The sequence below is a fragment of the Triturus cristatus genome, chromosome 5_2 (genome assembly GCF_964204655.1).
Source record: "Triturus cristatus chromosome 5_2, aTriCri1.1, whole genome shotgun sequence".
Classification (NCBI taxonomy): domain Eukaryota; kingdom Metazoa; phylum Chordata; class Amphibia; order Caudata; family Salamandridae; genus Triturus; species Triturus cristatus.
In genome coordinates, this window is record NC_140588.1 from 366,842,314 (window position 1) to 366,869,363 (window position 27,050).

Genomic DNA, 27,050 nt, shown 5'->3' on the forward strand with positions numbered 1-27,050 from the left:
AGCATTTTCTTAGCTTAAATCGGTATTTCTGCATTGTAGCTCTTCTTCTTCTCCGCCGTGGGGGCCTTCATGAGGATTCAGAAAGGTTCAAATGAACACACAGACAAAATAACTCACAAAGAATCCTCACGCTTAAGGCAGCAACATTTATGTTTATTTAAAATAAGAATATTTGCTAAACCTATCTGATATATATGTCTCCATGGTGTATGGAGATCCTGCTTTCTTGGAAATCATTGCTTGGTGGCTGTAAAAGCAATATAAATGAATTTGTCTCCTTAATATTAAGGGCTGATTATTCCCTTATATCTTAGCCCTGCACATTTTTGTGTATATATATATATATATAATTTTTTTTAACCTAATACAGTAGTGGGAAAATATTTTTTTCCTGATTTTAAATGGATATAAAGAAGTTAGGCTTTAATTGTATTCCATGTAAATCAAACTCTTTAGTTAGTTTTACCATATACCTTCATAATTACACTTTCCTGTACTAAGAACAATATCCCTAAAGTTCAACATTTCTCCATAGATGATACAACAGATTTTGTTCTCTGATATCATATATACCGAAGCTGAAGAGGGACTTAATGCAGGTAGTTGTACCTAGTAGAATTATGCTAATTGTTTGTAAGCATTATTATCAGAATACGCTTCACTTTATCTTCACTACAGGATTCACATAAAGACCACACAACAAGAGTATCCATACCTGAAGAGTGTTGTTGACGTCTTTCGCTTTCACTTTCCTTGTTTTATTTCCCCTCTTCCCCCATTTCCACTGTGTTTGCTTTGACTCTTTTGGCCCTGCACTGGTGGGTGTGGGAAGTTGGGACCTTACTTCGGATCTTGCATCTTGCCCCTGTGGAAACAATAGGTGATTACAGAAGCTCCCTGCGAAAGGCCCGGGACTTCCCAGCGTCCCCTGTAATCCTCCAGCTCATCAGTTGAAGTGTCCCTTCCTGCACCAAATGGTGTAAGTTGCCATGAGGGTCTGTCAGAAGTTGACGAGTCAGGAGTAGTCGGATTGGAAAATCCATAGAAAGTTCCAGTAAAACTGAATACCACACTTGCGACCTCCAAAGCGGTGTCACCAAGATCACCTGAGCCTTCTGAAGCCTGACCATGGTCATGAGCCTGGCGATCTTCGAGAACGGAGGAAATGCATACCCCCAAAACTGATTCCAATCTTGGAGAAAAGCGTTTGTTGCCTCCGCCACAGGATCCGGCCACCAAATGAAAAACAGGGGAAGTTGGTAGTTGAGCCTTGAGGCAAAAAGATCCATGTGACAAGGGTCCCACTGCTCCATGATCCTCTGGAATAGCAAAGACTCCAGCTTCATGCACTGTAATCCCGCAGGTGTCTGGAGTGCTAGTCCGCCGACTGCTTTCGTTTCCTCGGGAGGGACTCTGCCATCACAGACCGCTTGTGTTCCAGATAGTAATTCCAAAAATCCCTGTACCTTGGATTTGGTGTCCCCAATGCGATATATGTACCGAACCCCTGAGATGTTCAGCAGAAATGCGCAAAAAAACTTTGTAGGCCGCTGGACTCCTCACTGCAAAGGAACCTGCGAGAAGTTCCAGGCAATTGATGTGTAGGACTTCTTCGCATTCAGACCACTGTCCTCCTGTCGTAGTAGCCACAGCGTGCTCCCAACCTTTGCCGACTGGCATCAGACTCGAAGATTAGATCTGGGGCGGAACCGGAGATGGCTCTGCTAATCCAGGTCACATGTGGTCTAGCCACCATCGAAATTCCGTCTGGGCTTCTACTAGCATAGAGACCTCCTGCAAATAAGATAGATCTCTCAGGAGGCGCTGCTCCTTCAGGAGTTGCAGGGCCCTGTAGTGCTGAGGCCCTGGGATGATCGCCTGGATTGACGAGGATAGTAGGCCTACGATCCTTGCTAGATGCCAAATGGAAATGGTCTCTTTGTCTAAGGTTTTGCGCAGTTCCCTGTGAATCAGTAATATCTTCCTCTGGGGTAGGCATAGGAATTGCTGCTCTGTGTCAATTTCGAATCCCAAGAAGATCACTTGTTGAGCCGGAATGAACTCTGACATTTGGGCGTTCACTATGAACCCTAGGTCCTGTAACAACGTTTGCGTTAACTGAAGCTGTGAAATTGGAGTAGGTCTTTCCTGATGCATCAAGAGAAAGTACACTATTAGACGCACTCCCCGTGCCCCGAAACCATTCTATAGCCGATCGCAGCACCTTGGTGAAGCACCAGGGTGCGAACGATAGGCCGAATGGTAGACAAATGAATTCAAAAATGTTGTTGTCCCACTCGACCTGGAGAAAGCATCCGTTGGGGTGGGGGGGAAATGGGAATGGTGATGTAGGCGTCCTTTCGGTCGAGCTGTACCAACCAATCATTCGGCAGTAGGATATCTCGTAGAAGGTGAATGCACTCTATCTTGTATTAGTGATACACCCACCCATTGGTTGAAATCCTTCAGATTTATAACTGGGCAGAAGCCCTTGTTCATCTTCTCTACTAGGAAGATGTTGCTCACAAAACCGGAAGGGTGAAGGGTCGATGGGGTAATCACCCCTTTTTGTAGACGTTCTGACACCTCTTGGTCCACCACCCACAAGTCCTCCCCGGAGAAGACCAAGGGGCGGGCGAAAGTGCTGTCGGGGTGTACAGTAAAAATCAATGTGAAAGCCTTTCACAGTCTGAAGCACCCATGCGTCCTTTGTTATGGACATCCAATTTTGACTGAACCACTATAGCCGTCCCCCCACCCCTGGTAAGGAAAAAGGGATAACGCTTACGTTGGTACCACCTGGTGCATTGCTGGCTCCTCTGACGGATCCTTTATTGCCATGTTCTCTGCCCTGATGCCCCTGAATTTCTTGTGGTCTTGCCACTAAATGGAGTGTCATGTCCGGAATTTCTGGGGGTTGGAAGAATATAGCCGGCCGGAGGAGCGCCCCTACCTCTTTGGGCCCTTTCAAAAATGTGCTGGTTGAACTCCTTCTTGATTGATTGCTGGGCTTTGTCCAGCGATGAGAAGGTATGGATGAAACATGAGAGTTCTTTGATGAATGCTTCTGTGGTGCCAAATTCACCCAGTCTGGGTTCAATCTTAATTAACTAGGAGCGTCTGCACTCTGTTGATAAGGCAAAGTAGACGTTGCCTAAGAAACCTAGGGCCCATTGAGCCCAACCCGAGATGATCGATCATATGACCTGATCCTCGCCAATCTCCAGGATTTTGGTCAAGGGTCCTAAAAAATCCAGGACCTCCTTCTGGCAGGGTTTCCTGGACCTGTCCACACCCTTCTTAGGGCCTGCTCGGACCAGGCTCATCATCTGAGTCCTCATTTGTCTCCTGATGAGAGCATGCCTATTTTTTGGGGGGTACAACCAGGCTGGGAATCATCTTGAAGGTCCTGAGTATCCAGGCGCCTCTTTAGGGAGGCCTGGCGGAGCCTTTCAAAGGCATCCATCGAGGTAGTAGCCTAATGCCCGGAGGCCGTAGGCTTAGCCTTGCCTTTACTTTAGGGATTCCCCTGGGATCCAAGGAGGCTCCTGCCTCAAGTCTTCCCCTAGTGTGGGTAAGCGAGTGGTTCATACCATCACCTCGATAATTCGCTGACTCAGGAGTTGCAAGGTTGAGGATATCGCTCGCTCTAGAGAAGCGATAATAGCATCCACTAACTCCTCGTGGATAGGTAGGAGCTCCTGCTCCTCCTCAATGGACTCCCAGAAGTCTTCAAACCCACCTGCCATGAGGGTCAGGTGAGGATATAGAGGTACAAGGCAGGAATACACAGGAAAACAAAGTGTGAGGTGTTCTAACCGACCCCAGTAGATTTGTATGTGCCAATGCTTGTTGAATCACTAGGCAGGGTGAACACGACCCTTTAGTTATCACGGACCTAAATGGAGATGCTCTGCTGTGAAAACCACTTTTCTAGAGTCTATTTTTCGAGGTAATCGCAGGGAATGCGTCACAGACCCGGAAGCCGCAGAGGAAAAGAATGCCCGGAATATGGCAGGATAGAGGGACACCCGTCTGAGTCACAGTCCTTGCAGTCGAAATCAATAATGTCGCTCCTCTCCAAAGCAAAAAGAAAAGGCCCACTCCCTCAGCACCTTGGTTCAACAAATCCCTCCATGAAGAAAGGAAGTTCCTAAGAGCCCTTGAGAAACAATGAAGACAAGCGCCCTCCACCGAAAATTTGGCCACGCTTCGTTCAGCAAGATCCAAGTACCACAAGCACATCTTCCTTGGAAAAGTGTCGCACTTCAAATCCCTCCTTGACTCAGCCAAAAATAGACCCAAAAAACTATTCGACCTCATCAATAACCCAAACAGCTCTCCCCCAACCTCCAAATTGGAGGATTCCACAAAGAAAGCAGCGGAATTCGCTATATTTGTTGACGAAAAGGTGAAATCACGTGTAGATCAGGTCATTCATCCTACCCCTGCACAGGAGCGCAAATCCTTAACCATTTGGCAAAACATTTACCCCATCTCTGGTAATGCCCTGCTTAAATGCATCCTCGTTACAAAGCCCTCTAACCATTCTCTTGGCCCCATCCCTAGTGCCATTGCCATTGACTTCTATACCCATTCTCTTTCCTATTGGTCCACTCTGGTCAACCTTTCCCTCAGTCAAGGCTCCCTTCCTGTTTCCTTCAAAACTGGGCAGGTCACCCCTCTGCCTAAAAAACCCACCGCTGATGCGAACAACCTCAACAACTACCGTCCCATCACTAACCTACCCTTTCTTGCGGAAATCACAGAAAAATGTGTAGCGAAACAACTCTCTCGCCATATCAAGGACAATGATCTTCTTGACAATTTCCAGTCCGGCTTCATTCAAAACTGCAGCACTGAAACAGCCCTGCTGCTAGTGATTGATGACGCGCTGCGAATACTCTTTTCAGAGGAGTCTTGTCTTCTAATTCTTCTTGACCTTTCTGCAGCCTTTGACACTGTCAATCACAACACTCTCCTTAACACTCTTCAACAGAGAATGGGCATGGAGGGCACTGTGCTCAAATGGTTTGCCTCTCCTTCCTCTCTGATAGATCCCAAATGATCAAAATAGCGAACAGTCTTTCATCTCCTTTAGCGGTCAGTCAAGGTGTTCCTCAAGGCTCTATACTTGCACCCACACTGTTCAATCTCTATTTAGAACCGTTGGGATCCACTATCATCTATATGCGGACGACACTCAAATCTACCTTAAGGTGGCCTCCACTTACGATCTCTCCTTCCTTAGCTCTACTCTCGACTCCATTCAAAACTGGATGTTAACTCACCAACTGATCCTGAACCCCTCCAAAACAGAATTCCTCCTCCTCTCCTCCTCACTTTCTCCCCCCCCAGTGCAATCATGGTTGGATCAGATCAATCTACTGAACAATAAACCCATCATTGTCGAGAGCGCAAAATCCCTTGGTGTCATACTCGACAAAAAACTCAATCTACTCTCCCACATCGATTCCATTGCAAAGTCTGCTCGATACCAACTGCGCCTTCTTTGGGGGATTCGTCGCTTCTTCCCGGAGCACGACCTTAAAACCCTGGTCCAATCGCTGGTTCTCTCCAGATTGGACTACTGCAATTCTCTTCTTACTGGCCTCCCTAAATCCCACCTTTCCCCCCTGAAGTCTGTTCTCCATTCAGCAGCTCGTTTCATATATGGGGCCAAAAGAAGCGACCACATCACACCCATTTTATCCACCCTCCGTTGGCTTCCCATAGAGGCAAGATCTATCTACAAGACTGCATGTATCACCCACAAAGCCTTGCACTCCTCCTCCCCTCGCTACCTGGTGAATAAACTGAAACTCTCTGGAGGCTCCAGACCATCACGTAATGCGGAAAATGTATTGCTTGAACCTCCCACTTTCAAGAAGGAAAGATCGATGGCCCAATCCTTTTCAGGCAACGCGGTGAGAATCTGGAGCTCACTTCCGCCTCAGCTTCGGACCATCACCTCTTCCCAGGCCTTCAAAACTGACCTCAAAGCTCTCCTCCTTCAAAGACACTTCCAAATTTAATTCACGCCCTCTATTTTCTGAAGTAAGTCCTTCCAGTATAGGAAATTCTGTTCTCCATGCCTATAGAAGTGCCTTCCCAGTGTGTTTTTGTGTTTTGAGTGTCTGCCATTTAGTGCAGTATTATACCTCTACTTGTACTTTGTACTCTTTTGTAACATGCACACGTCACCTTTCCTTTTGTAACGTATCGTTTGCTACCTCTTGTATTTTGTTTGCTTTTGATACATGCACAACGGCCACCACTGCCTCATGTAAAGTAACTTTTGTTTTAGTGTTTTGAGTTCTCAAACAAATAGAGGGAAAGGGGGGCTTATAAATAATAATCTATCTTATTATTATTAAAGGTCCAGCATACATGCCCATCAAAAACAAAGAGGTATGCAGTTCCTAAAGTTGACGCAAGGTGTGTTAGAATCACTAAAAGATACCAGGGTGACACTGTGAAAATAATGAAATAAGCAGGAGTGCAGGTTACTCCTTCTGGAAAAGAAGACCCTCACACACCCAACAAGCGGGTGTCTTGCTTCATCACCGGATCTTTGCTCCTTATCGGGCCGGCGGTGCAATGCCCGATCGGGCACCCAATGGGGCCTTCCTATCAGAGATCTTTATTTCCAACGCCGATGAGTGAGGTGTGTGGGGGAAATTAATTTTAATAGTTGGTGTAGGTGCATGTGAGGGGAGAGGTAAGTGTACTAAAACAGGGGTAGGTGACCACTTCAAACAATTTTAATAAAGCATGGTCACCATCCTGATTAAAATCAAAATAATCCGCACATATCTCACCTTTAGGTGTGTGAGTAAACGTGCTAAAGGGATCAAAGGGTCAACATGTTTCTTGCCTTGTAATGTATTAAATGGCAATTCTTCAGGACAAAAGAAAATGATACGGCTACCTGCACTTTTTTGGTGGTGGCCACAACCTCTAAGAGGTATCACTGGTGGACACACGTACAGCACCCTAAAAATGTGTGGTACCGCGAGTAAAAAAAACACACAACCCGCGAAAGAAAAAGGAAAATTACAGGTATAAGCATTATATTAAAAAACAATCCGAGATATCAGGTTAACTTTAGACAATAGGTGATGTCAAATGAAACCGTGACATGCGTCGATTGTGAGCAATTGTTTGTAGGACTTACTTAGAGCTAGCAGCAGCAAAATAATTATAAACCAACTCAAAGACCAGCCCAGGATAGGCTGCGTCAAATTATCAAGAGTAGTGTTGCAAAACTCACCCTCATAGGCCGTGATGAATTCGAGGCCAGGGTGGGAGAGCACTAAATTTTAGTGTCCTAGAATATGGAAAGCAGATAAACAACAGACAGGAGAAAAGTAAGAAGAAAAACATTGTAAGGTATTGTAACCTATGTTGCATTAAACCTCATGGTATATTGGAGTACAGAAGAAACAGTCTGCAACTGAGACCCCGCAAAGGCATGAGCAACTCGAGTGATAATTAATGCGATGTCACCAGAAGGTTAAAATACACTTGACTGTGTTGGTTACCCGTGGAACAATGGGTACATGAGAGTCTGGGTTGAGCTGCTCAAGTACCTAACAGCGACCGTCACGAGAGTTGGAATGCTGTAAGTAACACGTTGGTGTCTTCAACACGCATCAGATTAGGGAGGAGATAGTAGTGTGGAAAAAACCTAAGACGCTGTCTATACAGCAAGTGACGCTTATTAGCGTAAATCCAGGCATGCTCCACGACAACACACTCATGGAACAGAGAAAAACATGTGAGTGATAGTATCTTGCCATTGATCATGGAGGCAGTAAGGTATCGAACAGACCTAACGCATACGATTCACGCATACGGACAGCCCCTAGTGTCCAGAACTCTAAAGTTTACAAATCAATTATGCGGGCACAGCCTAGTGGTAAGAGAGATATGTCTCGATACTCACGATTCCGTATTGAGGAAACTACCGTAAACCTAAGACCTCACCAGCCACTGCAGTCTGGTATTCGCACGTTCGACTAGTTCCTGGTTATGAGAACACGTCGGCGTGGCGCGAGGGTGCGTGGGGGGCGGGAACATCCGGTAGAGAGAGATGCGTGCCCCGGCATTAACAGCTGGGCCGCTAACCTCGCTGAGTGTGAATAGGAAGGGACGCGTTCATGGTTATCATGGTGCCTCGCACGAGGGGAAGACAATCCCTGTCGCTCGAGTGATGGTAAAGAAAACGGGGGGGTAAAAGACAGTCTGCTCGCATTGCGTCAATCGGATCAACAATAGACTCCTGAAGTGAAATGATAATATTAAATGTTAAAGAGAATTGAAAATCGTTAAATAGAGCACTGGGTCAAATTCAGTAAATCGACTTAGTGATGCAGGGCGCAAGCATACTTCATTCAGCTGGAATTATGGGAGGCAGAAAATTAATTTAAGTAAGCATGCTCCACGGAATATCCTCGTTGAGACCAGTTGCGTCTGCAGCCAATCTTAGGACCCAACGCTGTTCGAGTCTAAAGAGGGCTTTTTTTTATATGTAGGGGTGGGATTCTAAGACAACCCATTGGAACGAGGTGGGAGCATGTCGTTCCAGGTGATAATGGGTCGTCATCTTGGTATTTGTTTTGGCGCATCTGAAATTACTTTTATGTTCCAGCATGCGGGTCTTGACTGCACGAGTGGTCATGCCTATGTATGGTAGACCACACGGACATGTCATCATATAAATGCAGTTAGATGAGTTGCAATTGGTGTGTTTGCAGATACTCCAAGTCACGCCATTAGAAAATACCAATTCTTTACTGATCCGTGTCTGGGGACACATAGAACAAGCCCCATAGGGATAGTGACCCTTAACTGGAGGCAAATCCCACAACATTCTTTGTGACCTAATAGTTTGTTTCTTAGGTCTGGTATGTATTAGTAAATCCTTCAGATTACTAGTACGTTTAAATGCGAACCTGGGAGGTTCTAAATCCAAGTCACCAGTATTGAGAATCCCCCAATGTTTTTTAATGATGGACCTGATCCTGTTGGAATCAGGGGTAAAAGTAGTGACACACGTAATGGATTGATCAGGTTCCTTGATGTTAATTTCTAACAAGCTCTCTCTGTTATTGTTTCTTGCTCGTTTGCGAGCCCGTGACACTACTTGTTTGGGATAGTCTCGCTTGATCAGATCATTCATGAGGGTCGCACACTCTTTCTGGTAGTCTGCCATGGAGCTGCAGTTCCTTCTGATACGCAAAAATTGCCCAAAGGGCAAATTTTCCCTTAACGACTTTGGATGATAACTGCTAAATAAGAGGAGGCTATTCCTATCTGTAGGTTTACGGTACAGACTCGTAGTGATCTTGTCTCCTTCAAGTCGGACAAGTAGATCCAGGAAGGGAACTTCTGTGTCAGAGATAGTATGTGTAAATCTCAAATAGGGGTTTAAGGTGTTGATCCAAGTACAAAATTCTGTACATTTCGTATAGTCTCCTCTCCAAAGGATCAGAATGTCGTCAATAAATCTTTTCCAGAGCAGTACATTCGCCGAGTAGGGATTGGTGGAATGATGGATTTCCCTAGCTTCGAAAGCCGACATGTACATACATGCTAGACTCGGCGCGAATGTACTGCCCATGGAAGTACCTTGGGTTTGATGGTACAATTGTGTGTTGTACTCAAAGAAGTTTTGAGTAAGGGCCAGGCTAGCGCATTCCATTATAAATGGTACAGGTGTAGTGGAAATACGCTCACTGCTACTCAGAGCATCCTCGATAACCTGGAGAGTGGCTTGTTGGGGTATGTTGGTATATAACGCCTCAACATCCAATGTCAGCAAAAGGTCTATCTCCTGTGGGTGTTGGATACCCTCCAGGAGGCGGAGAACGTCAGTGGTGTCTTGGATGTACGAAGGAGTAGTGTTTTGAGTGTCTGCCATTTATTTCAATTTTTTTACCTCTACGTTTACTTTGTATGCTCTTGTAACCTGCACACGTCACTTTTTCCTTTTGTAACGTATCGTTTGCTACCTCTTGTATTTTATTTGCTCTTGATACTTGCACAATTGTCACTATTGCCTCATGTAACGTAACGTTTGTTTTTGTAACATGCTCACTTTTAAATTTTCTCCTTATGTATCATTACTTTGCCTATTGTGAAGCGCTCTGACACCTTCGGGTAAAGTCCGCGCTATATAAAAACACATTAAATAAATAAATACACGACCCATGCCGGGCCGAACAGTTCACCACGCGTTAGGGAATCCCTCCCAGACGCTGAGTAGAGTTTCTGATGTCAGCTGCCTTTGCAGGAGGTCACACGAAGCCACGCCCCCACTCTCGCAGATAGGCGAACTACTTGCACACCGACACCAGTATGCCACGGCTGCCAACGGACCGCTGTTCAGGGTCTAGGGCAACAGGATAAATAAACGCTCCCTGTAGGTGCCAAATAACATAGGTAAAGAGACGCGGCGCAGTAATAAACATTGTAATAAACAGCGTAACCACAAATGTTAAGTTCAGTAAAGCCAGTATGATGGAAAAACACTTATCTGGCTGGTGAGCAGCGAATAAAGAGGAAGTGCTTTTCCTTGATGCTGGATTTATAAGACTGTCTCTATGGTTGTTGTTTGTTTAATGCAAATACTCTTGGGAGTTGCTATTGTTATTGTTTTAAGGCTGCTGAGCAAAAATAAAGGAAAGAGAAAGCATAATCCGAGCCTCCAGGTCCTGACATAGAATCCTTCACGACTGGTCATGATTGACAATGGTTTATGACGCATTTTGTTTAATTATGTTTCGGAAACGCATTAATGAACTATATCAGCATCCCAGACCATCAAGCAGGTTATTAAGATCTTTCATTTAAAGTTGATTCTTTTCTCAACCTGACACATCATTGGAATTTTCTTTATTTACACGATTGGTGAAAGTGAGTGCTAAATGTTTCAGTGACCTATCTATCAAAAACAGGGACTGCGAACAGGAGTGAAGGAAGAAACAGAAACTAGAGCGTGATAGACTCAAAGTATATTGAAGAAGAGAATGAGTAGAACACATCTGGTTAAGTTGGATGGTCAAGCTTGTTAAAACCATTTTTTTTATGTAGAGTAGTTGAGTTTCTACCTTAATTGGCACAAACAAGTTTCTTCACAGAATCCTTATGTGTTCTGGAAGGGAAATGTTGTAGTAACCATTATGTCTGTCTGTTTAGTATTTTAGTGTGCGTGTTCTACATGCACTTGTGGGGGAAAAGGACCGAGTATCAGATACTCACGGGTACCTGTACAGGAACGTCTATTAACTGTCTCCGTACACCTACTCTACCTAGTGAGTAGGTATGGACTGGAAGTGGGAGGAATCCGTACTACTCTGGGGCTAGGTGTAATCATTATGGTTACCAGCAGACTAAACCTCCCAAATCTAGGTCAAATCAGGGCTACATGAGCATATATTTGGGGAATTCCTTCCTTCATTGTCAGGTGATGAAGGCTTGTGGATTAATCAACTATATTTAAGAGGATGTGGTGGTAGGCGGGTTTTGCTTGCCTGATCCATAACTTATTCCACTAGGTTGTGTCATAGTTGGCCCAAACTGAAATGTCATACTCTATGCCAAGCTGCCTCTGTTTGGACCCATGATCCCTTCACTTCCTTTAGTTTGAGAATGTCCTGTGTCTTCCAGGGTGGTGTATTATCTTTCCTACTTCAGTAACTCTCAATAATGCCAGTTAGACTCTTCCTGTAGAAGCCCCTCACTGCTTGTGCTTGCCACCCCATCAGGTGGCCACCTGGCAATTACACCACAAGCCACTCCGAACCCTCATGACAAAATCTTGCAAAATTTGAAAGCATGTCGGAACCAATTTCTGTTTATTGGCACCCCCTCTCCCTAGTCAGCCCATAATGAGAGGAACATATAGAAGAAAATATACAGTACTGAGAGATCACAGTTTATGTTATATGGAATATTATGTAATCTTATTACCGCAATGCAGGACAACAAATGCTGATTCAGTGCATGTAGCAGCCTAAGATCCGAATGTTTTAAGAAAATGCCACACACTATATATGGGAAACCAAAATGTGCGTGAAAAGATACTAACAGACAATCAGTCCTGTGCATTTTTCTAACATGAAAGGCAAGTAATCAGGCAGGGTCTGATAGGAAGTTTTAACAATTTTTTTAAAGTTTCATTTCCTAAACTCGTACCATTGGATTCTTGAAATATTACGTTTTCCATACTTCTTTACCTCGTGTTTGCAAAGTAATTGCTCTTGTATTTTTCTAAGTTATTTTATGTGTGTCTGTTATTTGCAGCTGGTGCTTACGGGAAGATCGGTTGGGCCTTTGGTTTGGGACTGGAAAGGTTGGCCATGATACTTTACCAGATCCCTGATATCCGTCTTTTCTGGAGCGAAGACGAGCGTTTCCTCAAGCAGTTTTACGTTGATCACATTGACCAAAAAGTACAATTTCAGGTGAGAAGCAAAAGCAAATTAAAAATGACAAACATTGCCAATTTACATTGAATCAAGTGTATATTCTCCATTCACGAGGCACAGAGCTGTGGAATCCCTTTCTGAATTGTTGGAAGCTGGACCTGAGAGGTTCTGTTGTCTTGTCACTGCTAGGTTGGTGTAGCGCACAGTGGTGCTTACTGCGTGGAGGATTGCAGGTTTAATAGAGTTGTGTTTTATTAATACCTAAATGCATCTGTTCAGTCCTTGTTCATTACAACCTTCTCTCATCAGTTTGTTGCTTCAGGACTGAGAGACTGTGATCCTTTCTAGACCATTAATTTGTGCCAGGCAGGTGCCCGATTGTCAGTAGTGGCATGTCATGGCTCATAGACGAAGGGAAAAGGCATGTCTTAGTTGCACAAAGAATATTGCAAACAAGTCTACCAGATTGTGTTGACTGCCTGGTTGCAAAAAACCTATTGTGGGCTTACCAAAAACTTACAAGGGCATATATTCCACCCATTGCTTCTCATTGGTTGGCTTTATGTCACTCTCATGTGCTTGATTTTTATTCAGTTGCTTCCCTTCAGCGTCTTGAGACCCTCACCGGTGATTTGACGCACTTTACAAATCCTGGATCATCATCACCTTGTCCATCCCGTTTGTCCCTCCCCTGGAGATTACATTATTTAATGTCTCTCTGATTGGTTGGCTTCTACTATGAGTGTATTTTAAGTGTGAGATGTCCAGCGCAGTGGCCAGAGCAGCTGACTCCGGAGCGCGGGGCTCACAGTTCGATCCCCGGCAGCAGCTCAGCTCAACATCATGTGACTATCGGTAATAGATCACTTAATCTCCCCGAGGGCCCCCAGTGCCGACCCTTAGGGGTGATAAGTTTGCGCTTTACAAATGTGGAATTATTATGTGTCTAGTCATGTACAAACAAGGTTTAGAATTGGGGCTGTCATATATAGACTGTAAACATGGCGACCTAAAATAAAAATTCTACAGTTAGTGTTTAAACCATAAACAATATGGAGAGAAATTATTCACGGGCGCAGTAGATCCGATTTCCCCTGCAAAGCTTGTATTATCATGTCCCAGAAGTCCAGGGGAGCTCCTTTATTGTGTCTTCTGTGCAACTCCAGTATTTTATTGTATTGCAGCATTTACATAGCGCTTACTACCCCTATGTGGGGTGCTGAAGAGCTTATCTACATGAGTAGCATGCTTCACCATGTAGGGTGTGTGGTTGGAAGGATGTTGTTTTTGTTGTGGTCTAATGTGGAAATGCTTTCGCGACTCGTTTGATACCAACCAAGGTGCGATAATCTTGTTATGGGATGCAGTGCATACCATGGCCAAGCTCAGCTTTCGACCATTGTAGAACATCTTGTATCAATCTGTGTACCTTGGAGGCTTCTTGGCTTTCCAGTTCATAGCTATATTGTACCTAGCAATTACCAGGGTCAGATCAATAGATCTGTAAGTCTGCTTCTGGGGTTGAGTTCTATGGATCAGACCCAATAAGCATTGCTGATGTGTAAACAAAATTTCCAAACCCGTAACCTCTCTAATAATATTTACCATGTCTCCCCAGTATGACTATATGTGACAACATTCCCAAAGCATATGATATAATTTTTGCATCTGGCTGCTGACAGCTTGGACAAGAATCATCCACCCCTCGCTACATCTGAGAAAACCTGTAAGATGACAAAAACCTCTGATGGATATAATTGATCTGGGTAAATCTAAACCTGACATTTCTAGTCACCTGCTCCAAAACCTTCCACCAGTCTGCATCAGACATCTCTGCTCCTTAGTCACTCGTATGTGACTTGTGTAATGAAGCTAACAGTGTTTAACTACCCAGAACACCCTTGGCAGTTCTTTCATGGGGTCATGGTATCTAAAACCACTTGAAGCGATATGGAGCCCCTAATGAATGCCATGATCATCAATGTATCCATCTCATTAGGTCCCCCTATCCATATGGCTAATCAGGCAAACTGTGTGGAGAGATAATACAGTTCCAAGAGTAGCATACCCATGTCTCCCAAATGCAGTGGCAGCATAATGTTCCCCACTACCAATCTTTTCAGTTTGTTGGTCAAGACCAGATCCAAAAAGAGCCCATTCAACTCCTTGAAGAACAACAGCTTCAAGATTACTGGAAGTACCTAGAAAATATATAATAGGTGAGGCAATATTAGCATCTTAATGATAGCCACCCTTTCCATCAAGGAGAGAGGCAACCTCTTCCAAAAATCCACTAAAGAGCAAATCGAAGAGCCTGCTCTGCCCAGACTACCTTATATCAGTTGTTTATCTTTGTGGTATACCATACATCTAAATATTTAAAAGTGTGAGGGGGCCAGGTTATCTTGCTGTGCACGCCCAGCAAGGGGCAGTCCATGGAAGATGTGTGTACAGGAAAAAGGTGAAATTTACTCCACTAGGAACTCGGAGATGCAATAAAACATCATCAGAATAAAGGGATATAATCTATGACTCATTCAATAGAATGAGACCCCAGTTACACGCTGTTCCCGAACACACATGCCAGTGGCTCCATTGACAGAGCAAAATTCAGCGGGGGAGAGTATGTGTACCAGTTTTAACTCTTGCTGTGGGCACAACATACAGCAATTTAATCCATTTCTAGAAGCCATCCCCCAAACCCATGCAGCCCTATACATCGAACAGGAAGGACCAAGATAACATGCAAGTAAAGTATAAATCCCTAGGCAATATAATTGAAAAGTATTTAATCTGTCGATATATATGCGCCCCTCTGGTGCACTTTTATTTCCAAAATTCAGAGTGTAACAAAACCTAAACAACACTTACTAAATTTAAAAACAATCATTTAATGACATGTTAAAAAACATTTCAAAACACATTTTAAAAAAATATGTAAATGTTAAAACAAATTATAACTCTTTTTCATCCATAAACACAATTACATAAGTAACAATTCTTGGTGGCAGACAAGTTGAATCTTTTTCCAAGATAACATGTCATAGGCCTTTCTTACAACCAGGGATATAGATAGGATGCAGACTGGGTCCTGGAGACCCATCTATTTTGTGAAAAAGGCTTTTCAGATTCATTTACGTGTGCCCAGGAATGAGCGTGCTCTGGTCTGGGTGTACCAAGGAACCAACCACTAGTGCCTGTTGATTTGCCAATAATTTCCCGAGTATTTTGTATTCCACATTGAGCAGGGACAATGATCTGTACAACCGCACATCTAGCAGGTCCAACTTGGGTATAGAAGCATCATTTTTGTGGAAGTACAAGTGAATTCAGGCAGAACCCCTCTCCAAGCGGCATTCTGGTACATAAGAAGCATTTTGGGTACCAGCTGAGTCCTGTATGCCGAATAAAACGGACAGAAAACCGACTGTACCAAGTGACTTCCCACGAGCCACCATATCAATGGCTGTATTAATTACTTGTGTGGTTATAGGACATGCTAAGGATTCCCTCTGAATGGCATTAAGTGTAGATGTTGTCGTTTCCAGAAGAAATGCTGTTCAAACAATTGATGGACCGAATGCTGAACAAATCAAACATTTACCCCCAGTCACATGGTTTAAATCCATCCTTCTTTTGCTCACCCAGCCATATGCAAATCCGTCTTGACCCTGTTCCTCATGGTAACAGTCCAACCTGAACTGCCAAGCCCTCCCTGGACTGGAAACCAGCATCTTGGGACCAGTTTCGGGGTAGCAGCCCCCATCAACCAGGCTAGCCAGTGGCGTATCTAGGGGGGGGGGCGGTGGGGGCGGTCCGTCCCAGGCGGCACTATTTTGGGGGCGGACAAAGGCATTCAGATAAGGCTCGGCTTGCTTTCGTGGACGTTCGGAGAGGGGCAGAGAAGGAATAGGACTCGGGCAATGTCCTCTTCTTTTTTGTGCTGGCAGCTGCCCCCCCCCCCTTCCTATTATTCCCTCTCTGTCTTGCTCCTCACTTACTGAAAACCGTAACTTGAAGAAACGGTTCACAACCTCTTTCCTTTAGTTGCTTCCCTGTGAAATGGATCCAAAAAAGGAAAACCCTCTTGCGGGAAATGCCCTTTTTCTGACATTTTTCTATTCCAAAGTGCAGCGGGATGGAGAGAATTAGAAGGTTTTAAATATGAAAAATAAATACAGCAAGACAGAGTGGTTGCAAAGGGGCCAGATTGGTTTTATTCACATCCAAACACATCAGCCTCACTTTACAGACTTTGTAGTGAAGCGCTACTTTTGTTTTCTCGTCTTTCTTTGAATAGCATTGTTGTCCCCAGGTGGGGAAGTGCACCATTCCTGGAGGTACTGAAATCCCTGGTTGATGGGTGGATTGGAAAACAAAATGCGTACCATGGCTCTGTTTATGGATGTGGTCTTTTTAAACCATACTGCTTACGTTTATTAAGGATATAAGCAATGGACATTGAAACGGTTCCCTTCAGGGCCCTGTAGTCATGGCCTTAACTTTTCAGGTAAAACCACTCGCTGATTTCTGAATAGTGAGTGAGAGATCGTTAAGGTAATCATGTTGTTTCTGCTTACATTTAACATGCTTTACTTAATCTTGCATTCCCTATGAGTGTTTGCTTTTACTTTTTTTTTTTTAAGCAGCATATTACTCTTATCAAGTGCATAATTTGAATTGAGCCACATCCAAGTGTTTATTGCGGGCACACTTAGGTTGTAGCTGAAGGCAGTGAGAGTTTCTCTCAGTGGGGCAGTATGGTGTTCAGTGGGGGAGAGGATGTGACACTATGGCTAGAGCTGTCGAATTTGGAACTGGGGAACTGGGTTCAGCCTTCATGACCAGTCCACCAGACCACTCTACTGAGGGAGCATATTCCCATGCTAGACCTTACAAGGCCCCACTAGACCTTAGAAGGCTTGATGTCTTAGCACAAGCAGGTGTACCCTAGTGGTGTCAATTGTGAGTTAACCTTGAAGGCCTGACCACCACAATCCATACTGAAGTTCATCTCCAGTCTTGAGGTAAAGGCCTACGAAGCAGCACACCCTAGAGCAACAGTGATCCAGTCACTGTGACTCTGTCACTGAGGTCACATGAATCTTGAGCAGGTTAGGGCGGTGCGAACGGTGTGACCGCACTGGGTACCTATTTCGGGTGGGTGAGTAGTGTTTGCAAGTATATTATGGTTTAAAAAAAACTTGCTGCCTCCTTCTTGGCCTCCAGCAATTTTCAGAAACAATAAAAATGTCATGATAACTTCGGTGATTAATGTTCTTCCTAGAGAGAGATCCGAGTTTTGTCTAGTGGAAGGGTTGACTCCTGGAAAGGTAGCACAGAGGGTTAATGTGCCTGCTGCAAAGAACATGTACCATGCAGATCACAAAGTGCACTGCTTTAATGGGGGGACCATGATGAATGGTCATTTAATGTCAGCTGTAGATGATGGATCCCTGAACAGTGTCATGTATGTGCATGTTTGCATTGTGCTGAGGGGATTACCAGGTAATTGTTCACGCAGCTCTCTGATGGATGTCACATGCGGTTTTTCTGAGTCACCAGATAGATCATGCAGTCTGTGTGTTCTCTTTTGTACTGCCAGTCACTGCCAGTCACCGGTGTATTCAGCTGTGTAGCCTTGGACCGTGTCATGTATGTAACTTGCATGATGAGGTAACTATTAGCGGCAATACTATGTGTCTCTCGGTCCTCTTTCAAGTGCTTGCCGTCCTTTTTCTCCAGCAACCCCCTCTCCCCAGGGGCGGCAATCTGAGGGATAGCCCCGGGCGCCACAAGCTCTAGCTACGCCTCTGAGGCTAGCTTGAATCCAGTGGCACAGCGAGCAAGTGACCCATGTCTTAGCATACCCATAATACTTAGTGCAAAAAAAACTGCGCAAACAAATGATGGACGGGATGCTGAACAAGTCAAGCATTCACCCCCAGTCACAGATCTGGTTTAAACCATTACTTTTTTGCTCACTCAGCCATATGCAAATCAGTCTTGACCCTGCTCCTCAAGGGAACCTTCCAGACCGAACTGCCAATCCAGGTCATCCCTGGGCAAGAAACAAGCATCCTGGGGCTGGTTTCTGGGTATCATATCAGCCAGGCTAGCTTGAATCCAGTTGCACAGCGAGCAAGTGACCCACGTCTGGGCAACAAATGTTGTGCAAACAAATGATGGACGGAATGCTGAACAAATCAAACATTCACCCCCTGTTCCCTAAAGAAAGGCACATGTTCTGTTCATTTCAGTATTCTTTGGAACTAAATATATTGACTTGTAAAAGACTGTGACTGTTTCTTTAATTTAATCCTGTTTGTGCACTATGTGACTGCCTTCTACTCCTATGGAATAGAGCAGAGATCTGTCTGAAATGGAACGAAGTAGCCAACATCTGGCCCGCTCGGTCACCTTCTGTGTGTTGACAGGTTAAATGAACTCCACTCAGGCTATCTACCAGGTTTAGAAATTCTTTGTGCATCACAAGGTCAGAGGTATGTACCATTGCCTTTTCAGCATCCCGAAGTACACCTCCCTTCTCCAATATTTGGCACAATATGGTGTGCTTGACCACATTTGCTGTTTTTAGGGATAGTAACCTAATACTCACCCTTAACAAATGCCACTACATGGAGACATTGTTAGATTACTCATTCACTTTAAAATAGCACGTAATGTGGGGCATTGGTGTTCAATCTCGATGTAGAAATCATGGGTCTGACTCCTATTGGGGCCAAGGTCAGTAACAACGGACTATGATCTGACATGGTGCTGCCCAAATACTCTGCTCTGCCTAACTCCCAGTCACCATGGACCCTGGGCAGAGGCATGTCCAGCCTAGTGCAAACATCTTGCAACAGTGAGTAAAAAGATAACTCCGTGCTTTCTGAATGTAGGGTCCGCCAATACTCAACTAACTCCCACTGTTTAGTCCACACCCCAAGGGCCACATGCAAGCCCTGCAGCAGCAGTTTCGATCTATCTTTTACCACATCCATAATCATGTTGTAATCCCCTCCCATCAAACAACACACGTTTCATGTCAAGAACATCTGAGGGTTACGTTTTTCCAGGTATTGCATCTGGTTAACATTCAACACATTTGAACTCATCACTGTCCAGGCGTCCCCCTCCAGCTACCCTGTCAGTAACAATCATTTACAATGCAATAGGTCTCTCAATGACATTGTTTTGAGCTATTGGCTTTGAAAATGTTATTGTTTTTTTTTTCCCCTTCGTGAAGCATTAATCAAGTAATGGCGTTGTAAATGACAATGTCTTTTACCCCCTGTTGACCCCCGCATACAGACATACATAGAAACCGCACTACAAACGGGCACATATGCATGCACATGCTGAGAAACACACGCACCCCGTGAGACAGACACACTAATACATAGAGGCCCACGGCTGCACCGAAGCACGTGATCACACATGCAGGCACACTGAGTCACAGGCACACTGAAGCTTTGGGTCTGGCAGACTAGCCGACACACCAGACACTGTGACACTGAGTAGAGGCTCACACATGCTGAGATACGGATCATACGAACACCCGAGGCAGAAGCACTCTGAGAGACTCTGGCACGTGGGATCAGCAAACATGGAGACACAGGATTCACCCAGGTGTGGATAATTTGGGGTCACTGGCACACTGAGGCGAGAGCATCCTGGGGCATAGGATTGAATAATAAAAAAATAGAAGAGGTCTCAACAGGCCTTGCCACTGTGTTCACAACATACCTGTCCTGTTGTTCCAGTGCTGTAAAGGATTTAAATTCTGTACCTAGCCTGAATATGTTACATCTAACCTGCCTTTGTACTCTGGGATATTGTATCTGTCTTGTAGACAAGATCATGGTGCTGCACCAGTTTAAGCCGTTGCACAAACGGTTAATACAATACACGGCACAGCGGGACCTTCCTCAACTCTGCACTCCTTCCTCTGAACCACAAAATTCATCCTCAGCCATAAACCCCCCACTGGTATTAATGTCACTTAGCCCAAGAAGGGGAGGGCTACCTGAGTTTTCTGGGATCCAGATCCCAAGGACTGGTTCATTCTCCTCTAGGGGACGAAATTAGCAATTGTTCCGGCCAGTCTGCGTCTGGGCAGTAGTATGCATGGTGTCAGCGTGAACCCCGACCGCCTCCTAACCCCTCGAGCGCTGGCCTAATGTGTTATTGTGCTATTTGCGATGCAGCATTCTGGTCCTGGGTGCTTCCCGACATTATGTGGTGTTCGTGGGTGAAGGGCCCATCCTAGACTGTGGATGCCTGAGTTGTAATCTTGGCTCTCCCCCTGGACTTCATCGTGTGATCCTGGACAAATACATTTATCCCCCGTTGCTAGAAAATAGAGCTCTCCTGCACATGACTGCATGCATCTTTGTTAAGGAACTGGACGTTTTCCTCACACGTACAAACACTGCAAAGTGGTCACAGGTATAAAAAGAAGCCTTCACATCCACTCTTCAGTAAACTCCTGGAACTGTGGATACTACGGAAGAAGGATGCCCTGCTGCACTGCTGCCTCAGGCCTGCCTTGCTTGATGAGAAGGAAGAATGTGCCTTCACCCTGCATCCCAGGCTGAAGTTACTCCATGGGACAGCTGATTGAACTCCGGCTCTGAGCTACAGGCCATAACAAGCTCCAGAGAACTCCTTGTCCCTGTCCAGCTGACCTGATGCACTGAACGTGCCTGGATCTGCAACTGGACCTGCCTGAGCGCTGTTGGCCTCCACTGAAGTTGAGTTCTGATCCCCTGGAGGTGCTCCACAGGTCCTGGACCCTCGGTGTGGAATTAGTTGCACTCCTCCTGAAAGAAAAGGAAAAAATCCCGAAGTTTTTGGCTCTTCGTGACCATGAACGAACCTATTTGTGACAAGATCTTGCCACGCGCGCTGACCACCAACATGAAGCTTTGCTGTACCCAACTTTTCATGCTACAGCGAGCGCCATTAACAGCTGGCAACATGCGATCTGCACTTCACGCTACAGCATCGACATCCCGTGGTAACCGCCAATGCGAAGTTTCAGCAATGACTTGCCACAACACCTGGCAGGACCTCCGCCCTACAGCGACAATTGCCTGCTATGCCCAGCCTACTCTTCGCGTGACAGCGGCCACCATCCACGATGCTCTCCCTCCTTCTCCCGGCCTCCTTCACCGCAAACTGGACTCTTCGCTGTAGACCTTAAAAGGTAACTTTTTCAGGTGGACTTAATTGTTCCTTTTATCCGGCCTGCACTCTATTGTTGCCGGCCTGAACTTGTGACTTTCAACCGGTCCCATACAACCAGATTACTGTGAGTGCCACTTTGTGCTTTTAGGTGTTATACTCAACTGAAATCTTTGAAATTGCATATCTCCGGTTCTACTGATTGGATTTTTGTCATTTTGGTGTCAAATTATTTATTACATTTACTCTAGTTTTCTGAATTGGTGTGGGAATTTTCTTGTGTTGTGTTTTCACTTTATTACGGTTTGTGTGCTGCATGAATACTTTGCACATTTCCTCTAAGTTAAGCCAGACTGCTTTTTCGCCACGCTCCTAGAGAGTTAAGCAAAGGTTAATGTAGTGGCTTTTTGTGGTTAACCTTGACAAGGATAATGTTTGTTGCTTGAGTACGGTTTCACTCATACCAACCAACAACCCAATTTCTCACAACATGCAAATAATACTCTATGCTTTTCTTGGAGCATTGTCCCAGGGTATACCACTTCTAATGTTAGTTTTGGAAATAATCCAAAAGGGCACTTTATCTCACTTAGTTTCCCCATTACTACATTTATAGTCTTTGGGTTTATCGCAGATGTAGGTGCACAAAGGGCAAGTACTGTATTCACGTTCCTCCCCATCATCTGTAGCATGTATCATTGCTAAGTTGTTAGTACACATTTATTTATTTTGTCAATATGATTCCCCCCTGATCTACATTTAGATTGTTTAGGTGTGGATGTAGTGTTTATCCCTCTGGCACCAGCAATGTAGGCTCTGGAAGGCTTATTGGCTAATTCAAGCTGGATGTATTATGTTAGGTAGTTGCCCATTAAACCACTGCATGTGCCCTTGAAAATGTATTCAGTTCTCCTGGCCTTCACATGAATTTACCTTACAGGAGGCCTTTTAGATCTATGTCTGGCAAAGTACCCAGTATCTGCTCCAACTAGGTCAAATTTTACTCAGATTTCCATTGGATAAGCTGGACTTGCGGTAGCAATCAGAATTACTTCCTTTGACTGGAACCCCATGTTATTTCAAGTGTTCAATCACCGGGCCTGCATGTTAGATCTTATTACTAAACTTCCATCTGCCATTTTAACATAGGCTTAGATTATGATTAAGTTTAGTAAACCTTTCAATGGAACAATGGATTCCTGTTTAATGTGAGAAAGGAATTTACTACCAATATTAACCTGCGGTCTCTGTATTGATACTTAATCTTGTGTGTATTCAGTTTAATTGGAGCACCACATTGGGCCACATATTGTGAACCAGGCCAATCCTGGGCACACCAGTTAGACTTCTCCAGTGATGAAGATACATCAACTTACCATTTGGAGTCGAGAATACAGACAATTGCCCCATGAACCTCTTCCAAACTTACCTAGAAGGGATCCACATTAGGTACGGACGTTACCTGCCAGAGATACTAGGTATTTTCTTGGTTTCCCTTCAGCTTTTCCCCAGAGATAGTCCAGATACACGACAACCTGACTAGTAGCGTTAGAGGTTTTTATCAGAAGCTAAACTAGTGCTGAATATGTGTGATATTATAGTAGTAAAATATCACAATAATTCTGTCAATAAAGAATGAACAGAACGTTTTAACATGCACAGAGGAAACATGTTATTCTATTTAATTCCCAGTTCTGCGAAGCCTTTGCTAGTTCGAATTAGAATTTTAAAGTTGCAATGCGTTATAGCATACATGTTTCATATGGGCAGGCTGCTGCTCTTTGCTCAGATCTCCCCCCTGTACAGCACACTGGCCTCTGCCTTGGCCCTATAAACTTTTAACGTGGGTGGAATGCACCTGGTTGTAGATTATTTATAGAGCCTTAGGATCGCTGCGGTCTGATGCAACAGGTTCAGGGCACTTCTTTACCTATGGGAACCAGGACATATTCTTGGATAAGGCGATTCCCAGGCTGTTAAACTTAGTGACCCAGTCTAGGGGTAGATCCTCAAGCATGATAAAACCTCTAAAGGACCTATGTGGGCTTATTGTCATAAATTTTGTTTTTGAGTGGTTAATGACCATCCCTCGTTCATCACAGATTCCCATAAACCTATCAACAAGTGTTTAGAGGCCGGCCAGGGTTTTGAAGATCAAGAGTCTATCATCGTCGAATAGGAGCTGTGGAATCTTTATACCCACCAACCTAGGGGTATCGCTTGTGCAATCTTCCACATAGGCAACCACACCATTTAGATATAAACAGAACAGGGTTGGGTCAAGGATGCACCCCGGGCGGATGCCCTTGTGAACTCCTATCCATTTTGTTAATATCTCCCGGTACCCCATCAAACTTGTGCGTGAGTGTCATGTTGCAAACGCATGAGAATATCCAAAAGATCAAGCAGGACCTTGCTATCCTTCAGAACCTCCCACAATTTGCAACAGGGGACCAGGTCAAATGCTGTTTTAAGGTCCAGAAATAATAGTTATAGATGGAATTTTTCAATTATAACTGTCTTCCAATAAATAATCCTGAACCTGAGGATCTGGTCAATAGTATTTGTCTGGCTTCTGAACCCTGTTTGCAGAGAGGACAAATCTACATTCTCCTTTATCCAATGGTCAAGCTGCAACAGAATCTGCCTACTAAAAACCTTTTGCATTTCATCAATAAGGCTAATTGGCCTATAGTTCAAGGAGCCATTCTTGTGGACTGGAACAATTTCAGTCGCTTTCCAACCACGTGGAATTTCCACACCCTCCAGAAGAAGAGTAGTTAGCATGTTTATGTATTGGGCCCAGTTCTCAATGTCGGATAAAAAGAGGTTCCCTGGGAACCCATCTGGCCTGTGGCCTTTCCAGCCGCTATAGACTTAATAGCCCTCATGATCTTGTTGATCCCTTTGGTTAGTGCAGTGCAGGGTACGTGTGGCAAGGAATTTAGGGGGGCTTTTTTCATCTTTGGTCTTGGCTGGGGTGGGCCATAAAGATCTGAAAAATGTTAATGCCAGGTATCTGGGTGAAATGATGTCTGCAGGGTGGATTGCAGGGCTCTGTCTCTTATTTGCTACCAAATGTCAGAATAGTCTGGTGTCTTTATTAGCTGCAGCCTTACATATGCCTTCTTAGAGCTGGGTGTTTCATTCATCGTGGGCTTTGAGGTAGATCAATTTGTACTTTTTCCTATCCGTCCTGATGTCAGTGACATCCCCTTTCTCGAGGGCGCAGCTTAGATTTGTCCCTACTGCAATCTTTATTAAACCAGGTATGACCTGGTGTAGAGGTCTTACGTGTGCAAGTGTGGTGCCATGTGAAGCACTCTTCAAAAATGTGAAATATTGTTACATGTATGAGTGGAGTCGCTGACAGTCTACCATTAGACGAGAAAGAGCTATCAAGGTCTGACATAGGATGAAGCAATGCCCTATTAATTTTGTCCCTGATATCGGGCTAAACTGCGATTGTGCTAAACTGCGACTCTAGCCCATATGACCACACTCCTACTGTTGGACGGTGTTAGGTCTGCAACGAGAGAGAGGGAAATGTATTACTAAAAGAGCAATGTAGGGCGCTGTGGTCACTAGCTTATCTAGATAGTACCCTCATATCCACAACAGAGAACCAGAGAAGATCAGTATGTAATATGTCCTACTATTGGAGCTGGGGCGATTGAAGGTGTAAGTTGCATTGCGGTCAGATGGGATACGGCCGTTCCATGCACTCAGCCAAAGCTTGATTGTAAAGGATAGAGGCTGGTATGCTGCGTCTGTCCAGCACTTTACAGGAGCGACGTCTAAGGCGGGACACCCCATACCTCATCCTCTATTTCTAAAAGGAAAGAGCTACTACCGTCTAGAGGCTCGTATGCCGTGCTGAAGTCCCCTGCAACAATTAATGAGTCATGGGTGGCAAAGGGGTTCCTATGTGTGGTAAGCTGGTGTATTGTCTCTGATCCTCCAATCCCTAACCCCTCGATTATAGACATTATAGATGTAATATGTATGAGTCCTCCCCTGTGACTATAATATCTTGAAAGTTGTGGGAAGAAGCATCAAGAGGGTGAAATTTCGCATCAAGGGAAGCGCAAACCAAGATTAAAAGACTGCCCCTCTTTTTGCATAGTGGACGCCGCCTCCCCTTCCCAAGAAGTTGGTCCCCACAGAAATATGCTGAATTCGTTCTGATGTAATTTCCAGGCAATGGGACACATTCAGCAACACGTGCATGTTGTCTGCTTTCATTCCGGGCAGCAAAGGGGCTTTCGTCATTTTGAAATCCCAGCTGAGCCCAAAACAAAGGCAGAAGTTAAGAAGCCATCTGGCCTCCATCTGATTGAGTATCCTGGCTGGGAGCTATATTGAACCTCACACTTATCTGCAAATATAATGGAAGGGAAGCGCGCTGAAGTGAGCCTGCACACCGTGAGGGGAACGGTTGTCCGTGGAGAGTGTTTTCTGTTTTCTCTGCCTCGCCTCACCAGCATTTCCTAAGCCGTGAGGGGAACGGCTCTAGTCCGGCTAAAACTACATCACCCAGAGGGCTTTGCGCAGCCAGCGCATTTGTCACAGCTGAGGGGGAGGAGGCCCTTAAAAGATCGAGGCGCCTCCCGCAGCGCGGGAAGCGCGCTGAAGTGAGCCTGCACACCGTGAGGGGAACGGTTGTCCGTGGAGAGTGTTTTCTGTTTTCTCTGCCTCGCCTCACCAGCATTTCCTAAGCCGTGAGGGGAACGGCTCTAGTCCGGCTAAAACTACATCACCCAGAGGGCTTTGCGCAGCCAGCGCATTTGTCACAGCTGAGGGGGAGGAGGCCCTTAAAAGATCGAGGCGCCTCCCGCAGCGCGGGAAGCGCGCTGAAGTGAGCCTGCACACCGTGAGGGGAACGGTTGTCCGTGGAGAGTGTTTTCTGTTTTCTCTGCCTCGCCTCACCAGCATTTCCTAAGCCGTGAGGGGAACGGCTCTAGTCCGGCTAAAACTACATCACCCAGAGGGCTTTGCGCAGCCAGCGCATTTGTCACAGCTGAGGGGGAGGAGGCCCTTAAAAGATCGAGGCGCCTCCCGCAGCGCGGGAAGCGCGCTGAAGTGAGCCTGCACACCGTGAGGGGAACGGTTGTCCGTGGAGAGTGTTTTCTGTTTTCTCTGCCTCGCCTCACCAGCATTTCCTAAGCCGTGAGGGGAACGGCTCTAGTCCGGCTAAAACTACATCACCCAGAGGGCTTTGCGCAGCCAGCGCATTTGTCACAGCTGAGGGGGAGGAGGCCCTTAAAAGATCAAGGCGCCTCCCGCAGCACGGGACGCGCGGGCAGCGCCCGGGCAAAGCCCGGGCAAAGGGCGGGCCCTCTGTGGCCCTCAGAGGCCTGAAGAGACTGGCCTGGGCCCGAGACCCTGGTTCTGTGAACTGATTTTTCTTATTTAAAGTAACAA

At 45.2% G+C, this 27,050-nt stretch overlaps 1 protein-coding gene across 10 annotated transcripts in view; it reads left to right on the forward strand.

Moving 5' to 3' along the window:
• The window catches only part of FARS2 (phenylalanyl-tRNA synthetase 2, mitochondrial), a 1,670,666-nt gene that overhangs the window by 1,012,821 nt on the left and 630,795 nt on the right, over positions 1-27,050 (forward strand). For all 10 annotated transcript variants that reach the window (XM_085607209.1, XM_085607206.1, XM_085607204.1 and 7 more), the window contains one exon: positions 12,310-12,470. In XM_085607209.1, coding sequence (XP_085463335.1) covers positions 12,310-12,470 — 161 coding nt within the window. The remainder of the gene's footprint in view (positions 1-12,309; positions 12,471-27,050) is intronic.